This window comes from Emys orbicularis, chromosome 7 (assembly GCF_028017835.1).
Source record: "Emys orbicularis isolate rEmyOrb1 chromosome 7, rEmyOrb1.hap1, whole genome shotgun sequence".
Lineage (NCBI taxonomy): Eukaryota > Metazoa > Chordata > Testudines > Emydidae > Emys > Emys orbicularis.
Genome location: NC_088689.1, coordinates 55938421 through 55951508, shown reverse-complemented (window position 1 = coordinate 55951508; position 13088 = coordinate 55938421). Strand labels below are relative to the sequence as shown.

The 13088-nt window shown below is 44.2% G+C and overlaps 1 protein-coding gene across 5 annotated transcripts in view; it reads right to left on the bottom strand.

Moving 5' to 3' along the window:
* The window catches only part of OGDHL (oxoglutarate dehydrogenase L), a 104826-nt gene that overhangs the window by 43222 nt on the left and 48516 nt on the right, over window positions 1-13088 (bottom strand). For all 5 annotated transcript variants that reach the window (XM_065407448.1, XM_065407452.1, XM_065407449.1 and 2 more), the window contains one exon: window positions 11192-11342. In XM_065407448.1, the coding sequence (XP_065263520.1) occupies window positions 11192-11342 (151 nt within the window). The remainder of the gene's footprint in view (window positions 1-11191; window positions 11343-13088) is intronic.

Sequence of the window (13088 nt, the reverse complement as noted above, 5' to 3'; positions counted from 1 at the left end):
CAAGCCACCGAGTACATAAACCGCAAGGGGTACTTTTCAATGCTGCTGCAAGCCCTGGTGGATCACAAGGGACGTTTCACCGACATCAACGTGGGCTGGCCGGGAAGGGTACATGATGCTCGCGTCTTCAGGCACTCTGTTCTATTTCGAAAGCTGGAGGAAGGGACTTTCTTCCCGGACCAGAAAATAACCGTTGGGGATGTTGAAATGCCTATCGGGATCCTTGGGGACCCAGCCTACCCCTTAATGCCATGGCTCATGAAGCCGTACACAGGCAGCCTGGACAGGAGTCAGGACCTGTTCAACTACAGGCTGAGCAAGTGCCGAATGGTGGTGGAATGTGCATTTGGGCGTTTAAAAGCGCGCTGGCGCAGCTTACTGACTCGCTCAGACCTTAGCGAAAAGAATATCCCCATTGTTATTGCTGCTTGCTGTGCGCTCCACAATATCTGTGAGAGTAAGGGGGAGACATTTATGGCGGGGTGGGAGGTAGAGGCAAATCGCCTGGCCGCTGATTACGCGCAGCCAGACAACAGGTCGGTTAGAGCAGCACAGCAGGGCGCGGTGCGCATCAGAGAAGCTTTGAAAACTAGTTTTGTGACTGGCCAGGCTACGGTGTGAAACTTCTGTTTGTTTCTCCTTGATGAAATTTCCGCCCCCCCACCCACCCGGTTAACTCTACTTCCCTGTAAACCAACCACCCCACCCTCCCCTACCCTCCCCCCTTCAAGCACCACTTGCAGAGGCAATAAAGTCATTGTTACTTCACATTCATGCATTCTTTATTAATTCATCACACAACTAGGGGGATAATTGCAAAGGTAGCCCGGGATGGGTGGGGGAGGAGGGAAAGAAAAGGACACACTGCAGTTTAAAACTTTAAAACTTTAACACTTATTGCTCAGGAAATCATCTAGGGTGGAGTGACTGGGTGGCCGGAGGCCCCCCCACCGTGTTCTTGGGCGTCTGGGTGAGGAGGCAATGGGACTTGGGGAGGAGGGCTGTTGGTTACACAGGGGCTGTAGCGGCGGTCTCTGCTCCTGCTGCCTTTCCTGCAGCTCAACCATACGCAGGAGCATATCAGTTTGATGCTCCAGCAGCCGGAGCATCGACTCTTGCCTTCTGTGTGCAAGCTGACGCCACCTCTCCTCTTCAGCCCGCGATTCAGCACGCAACTTCTCCTCTTCAGCCCGCGATTCAGCACGCCACCTCTCCTCTCGCTCATATTGGGCTTTTCTAAAATCAGTAATTGACTGCCTCTACGCATTCTGCTGTGCTCTGTCAGCGTGGGAGGCAGTCTGTAGTTCAGTAAACATTTCATCACGCGTCCTTCGCTTCCGCTTTCGAATATTCACTAGCTTCTGTGAAGGAGAAACATTTGCAGCTGGTGGAGGAGAAGGGAGAGGTGGTTAAAAAAGATACATTTTAGAGAACAATGGGTACACTCTTTCACGTTAGATTTTGCTGTTCACATCACACAGCACATGTGCTTTCGTTACAAGGTCGCATTTTTCCTCTTATATTGAGAGCCTGCAGGTTTGGTGTGAGAGATCACTCACGCAGTGCCAGGCCACAGATTTCAGGTTGCAGGCAGCCATGGTAAGACACAGTCTTTTGGCTTTTTTAACCTTGTTAACATGTGGGGATGGTTTAAAACAGTACTGCTCTCATTAACCATACCAAGCACCCGTTGGGTTGGCCATTTAAAATGGGTTTGCAATGTAAAAGGAGGGGCTGCGGTTTCAGGGTTAACATGCAGCACAAACCCAACTAACTCCCCTCCCCCACACACCCAATTCTCTGGGATGGTCACTTCACCCCTCCCCCCCACCGCGTGGTTAACAGCGGGGAATATTTCTGTTCAGCAGAGCAGGAAGGGGCACCTCTGAATGTCCCCTTAATAAAATCGCCCCATTTCAACCAGGTGACCGTGAATGATATCACTCTCCTGAGGATAACAAAGAGCGATAAGGAATGGATGTTGTCTGCATGCCAGCAAACACCGGGACCATACGCTGCCATGCTTTGTTATGCAATGATTCCAGACTACGTGCTACTGGCCTGGCGTGGTAAAGTGTCCTACCATGGCGGACGGGATAAGGCAGCCCTCCCCAGAAACCTTTTGCAAAGACTTTGGGAGTATATGAAGGAGAGCTTTCTGGAGATGTCCCTGGAGGATTTCCGTTCCATCCCCATACACGTTAACAGACTTTTCCAGTAGCTGTACTGGCCGCGATTGCCAGGGCAAATTAATCATTAATCATTAAACACGCTTGCTTTTAAACCATGTGTAATATTTACAAAGGTACACTCACCAGAGGTCCCCTGTGTGCCCACAGGGTCTTGGGTGAGTTCGGGGGTTACTGGTTCCAGGTCCAGGGTGATAAACATATCCTGGCTGTTGGGGAAACCGGTTTCTCCGCTTCCTTGCTGCTGTGAGCTATCTATATTATCTCCATCCTCATCTTCCTCGTCCCCCGAACCCGCTTCCCTGTGTGATTCTCCAGTGAGGGACTCATAGCACACGGTTGGGGTAGTGGTGGCTGCACCCCCTAGAATGGCATGCAGCTCCGCGTAGAAGCAGCATGTTTGCGGCTCAGCCCCGGACCTTCCGTTTGCTTCTCTGGCTTTGTGGTAGGCTTGCCTTAGCTCCTTAATTTTCACGCGGCACTGCTGTGCGTCCCTGTTATGGCTTCTGTCCTTCATGGCCTTGGAGACCTTTTCTAATATTTTGCCATTTCGTTTACTGCTTCGGAGTTCGGCCAGCACAGATTCATCTCCCCATATGGCGAGCAGATCCCGTACCTCCCGTTCGGTCCAGGCTGGAGCTCTTTTGCGATCCTGGGACTCCATCACGGTTACCTGTGCTGATGAGCTCTGCGTGGTCACCTGTGCTCTCCACGCTGAGCAAACAGGAAATGAAATTCAAACGTTCGCGGGGCTTTTCCTGTCTACCTGGCCAGTGCATCTGAGTTGAGAGTGCTGTCCAGAGCGGTCACAATGAAGCACTGTGGGATAGCTCCCGGAGGCCAATAACGTCAAATTCCGTCCACACTAACCCAATTCCGACCCCCTAAGGCCGATTTTATCGCTAATCCCCTCGTCGGAGGTGGTGTAAAGAAACCGGTTTAAAGGGCCCTTTAAGTCGAAAGAAAGGGCTTCGTCGTGCGAACGTGTCCAGGCTAAATTCGAATTAACGCGGCTAAAGTCGACCTAAACTCGTAGTGTAGACCAGGCCTAAAACTAAAATGTGGCATGCTTTTTGGGAAGACAATTAAGTTCCCTAGTAGATGTTGACTAGAGTAAGCATAGCTGGAGAGCCACTTCATCAGAATGATACAGAGACACAAAAATCACATCTTGATGTTGCACTGACCCTTGGCAGTCTCTCTGCAACTCTTCATGCTGATGCAGATTCAGGTTCCCTCCCTCCACCCCCTGTCCTCCCTCATTCCTAGGTGCTGGAAGCGAAAGGGACTGTACTTTTACCTGCAGCAGTATCTAGCTCCCTTTCTACTGCTAATTATAAACAATATGGAGTGCTGAGGTGGGAAGTAAAAGGCTCATTATAAATTCTACACTTTTAGCTGATCTTTGTGTTTACTAGTGAGAGCTAATGGGGTAGTGTCCCCTGAGAGAAGAAACAAGACTCTTAAAATTAACATAATGGGGATCCTGAGTGGAGGCTGCTGGATACGGGACAGACTCCTGTATCTTGCTCCAGATCCCTGACTAGCCTCTGTTGCCCAGTGTCCCCACAAAGATATGGCTGAGTCCTGGTGTGAACCAAACAGTCATGGAAAGTACTGCTGACTACACTACTGCTAACACCTTAGGAAGCTACAAGATAGCAAAAACAATAATGAATAACTGCCCTGATGTTCTCATTATGTCAGTACAGTACTTCTATCACTTCTAAAATATTAATTGCTTATCTCTCAAATTTTACTTCATTTGATTTTTACAGTAATCACAGGTTGAAGCAAGGGTACAGTGGATATAATCACAGTTGCCAACTTTCACATGGTAAATAAGCACCCCAACTTTCACAATAAGACAAAAATCAAGCTAATCCCAACACTCTATGTTACTAGATCCCCCCGGCGTGCAGTCAGGGACTGTGGTGGGCCTGCTGTGCACCCTGACTCTCTTCCCCCCCTTGTCTCTGCTTGCCCTCCCCCCTTGCCGGGAGCCGATCCAAAAAAAGAAGCAACAAGCAACAAGCCAAACAAGCAACAAGCCAAGAACTAGCCAACAAGCAACTCACAAACCAATTAAGCCAAAAACAAGCCCAATTTCTGCGTTTTTTTTCCGCGGGTTTGGCATGTCTGGATATAATGTTCATTCCTCAGTCTCTTGTAGAAGGACTTGTTCTAATATCAATGCATGGGAATTTTGAGAAACTCCTGTTAAGGATTATGGGAGTGACACACATTTATTATAACACATCAGGTCACATAATCAGTGAACAGCAGACAAGATTTATTTAAAGCTACACAGTCTCTTAGTTGTGCCCTCATGCTGAGCAAATGTTTCTGCCACATTCCCCTGCTGAAATCAGTCTGAATATTACATGTTAAGCCTTACAATTTTCTACAGGGATTTTTTCCCCCCCACTTCTTTTTAAATACCATCATTTGATATATTAGGACCGAGCCTGATTTTTGGGAGTAATTTCTAATTTCATTCCATATTGTCCAGTTGTTCCTAACCAATTGCAATTAAGATTTACAGTCATTCCACTCTAGCAAAAGCACTTGGCAGATCCTTTACACTGCTGCAGGCAAACATGAGCAGGCTACCATAAATCAAACAGTTATGATCATGGAAGACTTCAGTGTTCAACTCCACAAGCATTTATGTTATTTCATTTTTACTAGGACTGTCAATTAATCGCAGTTAACTTACACGATTAACTCAAAAAAAATTGCAATTAAAAATATTAATCATGATTAATTGCAGTTTTAATTGCACTGTTAAACAATAGAATACCAATTGAAAATTTATTAAATATTTTAGATGTTTTTCTACATTTTCAAATATATTGATTTCAATTACAACACAGAATTCAAAGTGTACAGTGCTCACTTTATTTATATTTGATTACAAATATTTGCACTATAAAAGTGACAAAAAAAATAGTATTTTTCAATTCACTCATAGAAGTAGTATAGTGCAATCTCTATCATGAAAGTGCAACTTACAAATATAGATTTATTTATTTTTTGTTACATAACAGCACTCCAAAACAAAACAATGCAAAACTTTAGAGCCTACAAGTCCACTCAGTCCTACTTCTTGTTCAGCCAATCACTAAGAGAAACAAGTTTGTTTACATTTACGGGTGATAGTGCTGTCTGCTTCGTATTTACGTCACCTGAAAGTGAGAACAGGCATTTGCATGGCATCACAGATCAGCTAAACATTTATGCGCCTCTCCATGCTTCGACCACCATTCCAGAGAACATGCTTCAATGCTGATGATGCTTGTTAAAAAAAAAAAATGCATTAATTAAATTTGTGACCCAACTCCTTGGAGGAGAATTATATGTCTCCTGCTCCATGGTTTTGCCCGCATTCTGCCATGTATTGTGTGTTATGGTTGTCTCAGATGACGACCCAGCATATGTTGTTTGATTTAAGAATACTTTCACTGCAGATTTGACAAAACACAAAGACTGTTCAAATATCAGATTTCTAAAGATAGCTACAGCACTCGACCCAAGGTTTAAGAATCTGAAGTGCTGTCCAAAATCTGAGAGGGACGAGGTGTGGAGCATGCTTTCAGAAGTCTTAAAAGAGCAACACTCTGATGTAGAAACTACAGCACCTGAACCACCAAAAAAGAAAATCAGCCTTCTGTTGGTGGCATCTGACTCAGATGATGAAAATGAACATGCTTCGGTCTGCACTGCTTTGGATCGTTATCGAGCAGAATCCATCATCAGCATGGACACACATCTTCTGGAATGGTGGTTGAAGCATGAAGGGAAATAGGAATCTTTAGCGCATCTGGAACGTAAATATCTTGTGACGCTGTTCTCACTTTCAGGTGATATTGTAAACAAGAAGAGGGCAGCATTATCTCCTGCAAATGTAAAAAAAATTGTTTGAGCGATTGGCTGACAAGAAGTAGGACTGAGTTGGACTTGTAGGGTCTAAAGTTTTACATTGTTTTGTTAGGGAGTGGTTATGTAACAAAAAAATAAATCTACAATTGTAAGTTGCACTTTCACGATAGAGATTGCACTACAGTACTTGTATGAGGTGAATTTAAAAATACTATTTCTTTTGTCATTTTTACAGTGCAAATATTTGTAATAAAAATAAATATAAAGTGAGCACTGTACACTTTGTATTCTGTGTTGTAACTGAAATCAATGTATTTGAAAATGTAGAAAACATCCAAAAATATTTAAATAAATGGAATTTTTTTTTAATGCGCGACTACTTTTAACTGTGCAACAGCCCTAATTTTTTCTGATTTTCCAAAAGGCTGATTAATAAATTCCAGAGCTATAATCGGATAGCGTAGGAGCCTCTTGCTAACTAAGCTAGTTTGAATGACTTCTCTTAAATGGCATGTGGTTTTGTGTGTTCCCTAGAGGTAGGTCTACACTGCAGCTGTCAGGTGCGATTTCCAGTGTGGGTACACAGACTTGCACTAGCTCTGCTGAAGCTAACGCACTAAAAATAGCATGGACATTGCAGCTCAGGCTGGCATCCAAGCTTGGACCCAGGGGGTCAAGTGAGCTTGGAGTCAGGTGGCTTGTCCAAGCTGCTACCTGTGCCACAATGTCAAAACTGCTAATTTCAGGGTACTACCTGAGTCTCTGTACCCGCACTAGAAATCATACCCAACAGCTGCAGTTTAGACATACCCTATATGGCTATGCAGCCACTAAGTTATTTACTTCCTTACGCATACATTGAAATCAGGCTGTTTGTTCTAAAAAGAAAATTCTCCCACAACCTATATTATAGTATCAGGATGTTGCCTTGTTGCAGGTCTATGGAAGAATGCCACTATATTAATCAATCACTTTAAGAGAGCTGACTAATGCCCTGATTCTACAAAGAACTGAGCATCCTTAACTCCTACCTGAATTTAAGGAGAGCTGGGGGAGCTGAGCATCTCCCTGGATGTGCTGAGCACCTTACGAAAACAGATCTTAACACTGAAGCTAGGAAGATAAATCCATTGAAAGTATCTCTTTTTAAAAAATGCTTGTCCCAATGATTCCGTTAAAATGGCAGTAAAAGATCAAGGGGGAGAAGAAAGCCTCAAAGGTTTGATACTAAATGAAGTTAAGCAGAAACATGTGGAGCTGCATACCAGAAGAAAACAGGCTAACAGGCCAAATTGGTTCATCATGAGCTACTGTAGGCAATCACAATCAAGCATAGGGCAGCTGCTAGTTCATCCACTACCAGAAATGGGCTTTGCATCAAAGAATTCAATTAAATACATCATTAAGATTTTACTCCATTGAGAGTCAGATCGGGACAGTGGCACCACTTATATTTTGTCAAGCGATCAAATTCTGTATTCATTCATGTCTAAGGCCCTGTGTAAACCATGATTCTGCCTCCCCGTTGTTGGGGGGGGGGGGAAATCATAGTATTGAGCTAATTCGACTGCTTGTGGCGGGGATGGGGAATGGGGGGTATCACTACATGCCACCATCCATCTGGCTCAGCTGCTTCCTGCCTGTTTGGTTGGCTGGTGGGGCGAGAGGAGTGGCACTGAAAATATGCAGTAATTAGGAGCCCCACACCAGCTCCCAGCAGGCCTGGGAGAGAGACCGCTTGAAGCATGGGGATAATATTGCTCCATCTTGTCTAATGACATAGTGCAGAGCTACAGTATTGTCTGTCTGCATTTGTATTGTGGATCCCTGAAGGAGGCGGCAGGAATGCTTTGCATGCCAGGTAGCTGGCTCTGAGCTTTAAAACATTTGTAAGAAGGAGAATTTCCTGATAGGACCACAAGCCTGAATTTGAAGCTGATATAGGTAAACTGCCCCCACCCCTGCGTGGAAACATCTGTCACCAGAGTCTTGGCAGGTAGAAGTGCTTAGAAGAATACAGTATTGTGCATCTGAGGAGATCCTTCCACCAGTTTAAATGAGGAAAGGATTTCTTGGGGGACCATGACCACCACATGCATGTGGTGTTTCTTAGGTAGATACAGATTTCAACGACTCTTGCATAGAGCATAGGTGAAGTCTGGCATGCTGTGTAACAAGTGCATGAGGTCACAGAAATATGAGCCATGTTTCACTGATGTTCTTGGGTGGGCTTGGAGCTGGTTGATGAGACCTACTATGGTATGAAATCTCTGCTGTGAGAAGTAGGCCTTGTTGTCCTGGAATTTAACACCACTCCTATGAGCTACGCTCTGAGTCTGAGTGGATTTCTCTCTCTTGACTTAATGGTAGACTTGGATCCCTTGTCTCTTTAGATGAGCTGCCAGGACTGCTGAATACTCTTGATGCTGTGGAAAAGACCAAAGAGTAGGACCTGTTCTGGTAGCGAGATGTGCCTACCAGGAATCTGAGGTTTTTGCTATGGGCCAGATGGATTGATATATGGAAATAGGCATCTTGCATGATGAGAGCAGCAAACCAGCCCTGAAGATCCAATAAGGGGATTACGGAGGCGAAAGTCACCATCCTGAAGTTGAAATGTCAAATGAAGATTTTGAGATGTCAAAGGTCCCGGATGGGCTGCAAATCCCCTCTCTCTTTTTGAATAAGAAAAAAAAAATAGGAATAAAAATCTCTGCTCCTGAACTCCAAGGTTCCATTGCTCCGATTTGTAGAAGGGGTCCACTTGTTTTAACAGTCAGAAGAAGGGTACGCAAAAAGAGGTGCAGAAACTAGGGAGAGGTGGGAAGGAACTGGAACTGAATAGGATACCTCTTGCTTATGATCTCCAGGACCCAGCGGTCTGAGGTAATCCTAGCCCAAACTAAAAAGGTCTTTCTGAACATAAAAAAGGCAGCTGTCCAGAGGTGGTGGAAGAGGTGTAAGAATGCAAAAAATTCTCTGGTAGTTCTATCAGGTTCTCAATGATGGCATCAAACCTGTGGCCAGGGGGAAGCCCTAGACTGTGGGGGAGCAGAAAAGACAGCAAAGGGTTGTTCATGATGGAATATCTGTCTCGCCCTCAGTGGCTCTGAGGTCCTCTATGCTGATGGTAACGTTAGATATAGGAGCACTGTCTAAAAGTCTGCTGCTGGGGTGATCATTTTCTCCTTGTGGCTGGGACACAGAGGCCCTGTAACAGGGTGCTTGGAGGGCCAAGCAGCCTAATTGTTGGTGCACCTGACCTCTGGGCGAGGTGCCAACGTCTTTTATGTGGAGGGTAGGGAGACCCAGGCCCTTCCTCTCCACCGGGTCCCATCTGAGTCAACCCCTGAACAGAGGGACCTCTCAACGGGGAGTCTAAATCCACTGCCCTGGGCTACTTCTTACCACTGTCCCTTCAGTTTGGGGTGTGGCCCCTATAGTCCAAGTCACTGGAGTGACTTGCCTCCAGTATCGCCCCCTCGTGGACCTGGGGCAATGCTGGGGTGACCAGATGTCCCAATTTTATAGGGACAGTCCTGATTTTTGGGTCTTTTTCTTATATGGGCTCCTATTACCCTCCACAACCCTGTTCCGATTTTTCACACTTGCTGTCTGGTCACCCTAGGCAATGCCCTGCTGTGGTCCCAGGCTCCTTTGGGTGAGGCTGCCATAAGTTTGGTGAGGCCAAACTCCACAATGTCTCTGTGCTTCAATCACCCACCTACCTCAGTTGCTGGAGGCTCCTCCACAGTCTCCCTTGGCTGGGAAGACAGTGCTTACTCCCTGGTGGCAGCCTTGGCTGGTAGGCTAGTGACCCTCCCTCTCAACTAGGGAGGCAGCTAGTTCATGCCTCTTCACCAGTCAGATCCAAACTGAGACAGGTTCTCTCTTATTCTCTCCCCTCCAGGCCTGCCATTGGCTACAGGTATAATGGTGCAGGGCTAGCTGGGCCCAAAGGCTCTCTTTAACCCCTGCCATGCTGATGGGCAGTTTCTCCATTCCATCACAGACCCAAAGAGCTCAGAACCATTCTTGAATCTTCTGAAGGAATGGAGGGCATCATCTGTTCAAATCTCAGCCTGGCTCTCCAACATTCCCACCTAGATGTCTTGTCATCAATTTAAATTCCACTCAGCCCTCTAACCCTACACCATCCAGGCTGTGTCCAAATCTTTCTTCATAACATTTCAAAGATGCATCCTATTCTTTCTAACCAGATTCACAAAACGCAAACCCTCCTTACTTCTCATCTTAATTACTGAAACCAGTCTCCCTAGCTGCCCTTTCCAATCCATTCAAAATTTAGCTGATAAAAATCACTTTCCTCACCCACTGCTCTAACTATGCCATGCTCAAGTTACTTGTCCTCAAGCAAAAAGCCATTTGTAACTCTGCCCCTCCCTGCTTTTCCATTTGTTTCTTATTGCACAGCCTCCTCTGTCAGTTTTCCCCATAATTATCAATGCCTTCTTCCACAATGTCCTAAATGCACAGACACCCTCCACCACCACAGCTACCACCTTCTCCACAGTCAAACCCCACTTTACTACTTACCTCTGCTATAACAGCTATAAGAAATTAGCCGGTTACTGATGGTTAATTTGGGGGTGGGGGCATGTGAGGATAGCTGACATACCTTTAGTTAGAAAAAATACAAATGTATATAAAAGTTGTATACACTGGGTTGTACCCATTCCCCTCCCCTCGGTATGTAACTCATCTTTGATTTAAGCTCTTCAGGGAAAGGACTGTCCCCTCATACAAGTTTAACCGCACCTAGCACAACGTAGCCCCAGATCTAAACAAGTCCTCTGGGCACTACTGCAATATTGATGTTAATATTTAATAATAGTAATTATTGTTTAATAAAAACAAGTATTCATTTACTGCTAATTTTATATCCTTCCATCCTATGGAAGTTATCTTTAAGTATATAAATAAAAAACATACAGACACCTGATTGATTGATACACACAGCATACAAAACATATAGGTAATCATTTACTGTAAGCCTATAATTCCTTCCAGAGTATCATAATCCATAGGAGAACCCCAAATTGTATTTCCATGCAGTTTTTCATCCACTAGTATTTGGCAGCAGCCAACTTGGTACTCACCTAAAAGTGCCCCTTTCAACATCCTGCCCACTCAGTCGGACATGGATCCCTTCTTTCAGCAAAGATCCAAAAGCCATGTATTCTCCCAAGGCCCAGTCAACCACTCTGTTCTTGGTCATTTCCAATCGGCCTTTCAAGATCCGAGAAAGCCCTATATGGGGGTAACAGTTGGGAATTAATGAGGCTAGGTCACAAATGTTCCACATGCATATTATATCCACATCTCTCAGAATGCAGAGGCTGAGCCAGGGAAACGTGTCAAGTTTGAATGGTTACTCCCAGCTAGATGCTGACCCACTGTACTTGGCAAATCAAAACCAGCAGCAGCACAAGTTTAAAAAAAAAAAAACACACACAGATCCTAGTATATCCAAGAACACACAACCATGCTTAAAATACAGATCAAGAAGAGGGGGTTAGAAATAGCTAGCTTCCTAGACAATATCTGACAGAACCAACACTTGATAATATTAAACTACACAGTTATTTATACCATGGTTTAGTGAGATGGAAATAAGGTGAGATACGGAGTTTGTCAGGAAGATTATTGTGCAGCAATACAAAAGGAATTTTTTTAATAGATTTGGTTCTATTTTGTAGAAGATTGAAATTAGGAGACTGGGGTTGGTTCGGTTTTTGTATTTTACACTACGAGACTTGTCTCAATATGGACTTTTGTTTAATTTGAAATGGATATGGATTTTCAGTTAGCATATGGCTTATGAACCAGCTGTTTTCCACAGGAAAGATCTTGTAATTTCTTCATTCTTTACAACTGCATGGAAATTTTAAATAAAAAAAAGCACAAGGTGCACCCTCACTGACTTTCACAGAGAACGAAACTGAAAACTCCTTATGTCAGTGTAAATCAAATTGTGAGAATACAAGCCTCGCAAACTAGGTGTCATATTTTACTCTGTTCTCTATTTCTGCCTCCATATTGATACTGTTACTAAATCCTGCCATTTGCCCCCTTTGCAACACCTCCAAAATCCTTCTCTCTGCTTCTTCCCTTTCCTAGCACAAAAACCCTTGCTCTTGATACATCTCATTTCAATCACCACAACCTTCTCAACTCCAGCCCCTTGATTCTTTCCTCTTTAACCTGCTTTGAATCTGTCCAAAACATTCATCTACACTTTCCATTTACCCAACCTTTTCCAGCCCCACTTCACATTCCTTCACTAGATTCCCAACACTCATCCTCATCTTTTAAGTTCTGTACATTTAGCTTCTGATTCCACTTCCACTAGAGACTCTACTCTAGTCTCTCTTCATCTGACCCGTGTCCCTGCCCAGGTTACCTAACTAACTACTTCCTTCACCTTTCCAACCCATGTCTCTAATTAGTACACTGACTGGTTTTTTATACGGTCATCTCTTTGCAGTGGATTCTTGTCTTCAGACCTCTCTGTAAAGCACAATATTGATGCTGTACAAATAAACAAAACATGCCTCTCACCAAGTGACCCAAATTGTACTGATGTGGATTTTACAAGAAATCTGTATGTTAAACATAGCAAAGGATTGTAGCAAATGTATTTGAGGACTGACTGCTACACTGTGTACAATTGGAATCTCCCTCCTGATTGGTAATCTTAGTTAGACTTAGACAAATTATTTATGTTAATTAAATGCCATTTGAACACAAAAACACTGAAGATGTTTAATTGAAAGCATTGCCGTAACGCCGTCTTAGGAATTTTAATCACATAAAACACTCCCAACCAATAAACTCAAGATTCAGTCACCAAAAATTACTTCAAAATTTTAAACAGCTCATCTGGTGGTTTACGATTAATGCACTATAATGGGGCACTTGGGGAGGTTCATTCCTCAACCTGGATCCCCAGTCAGAGATTTGCACAGTAAAGTTCTATCAATCTGTGCAAGGCAG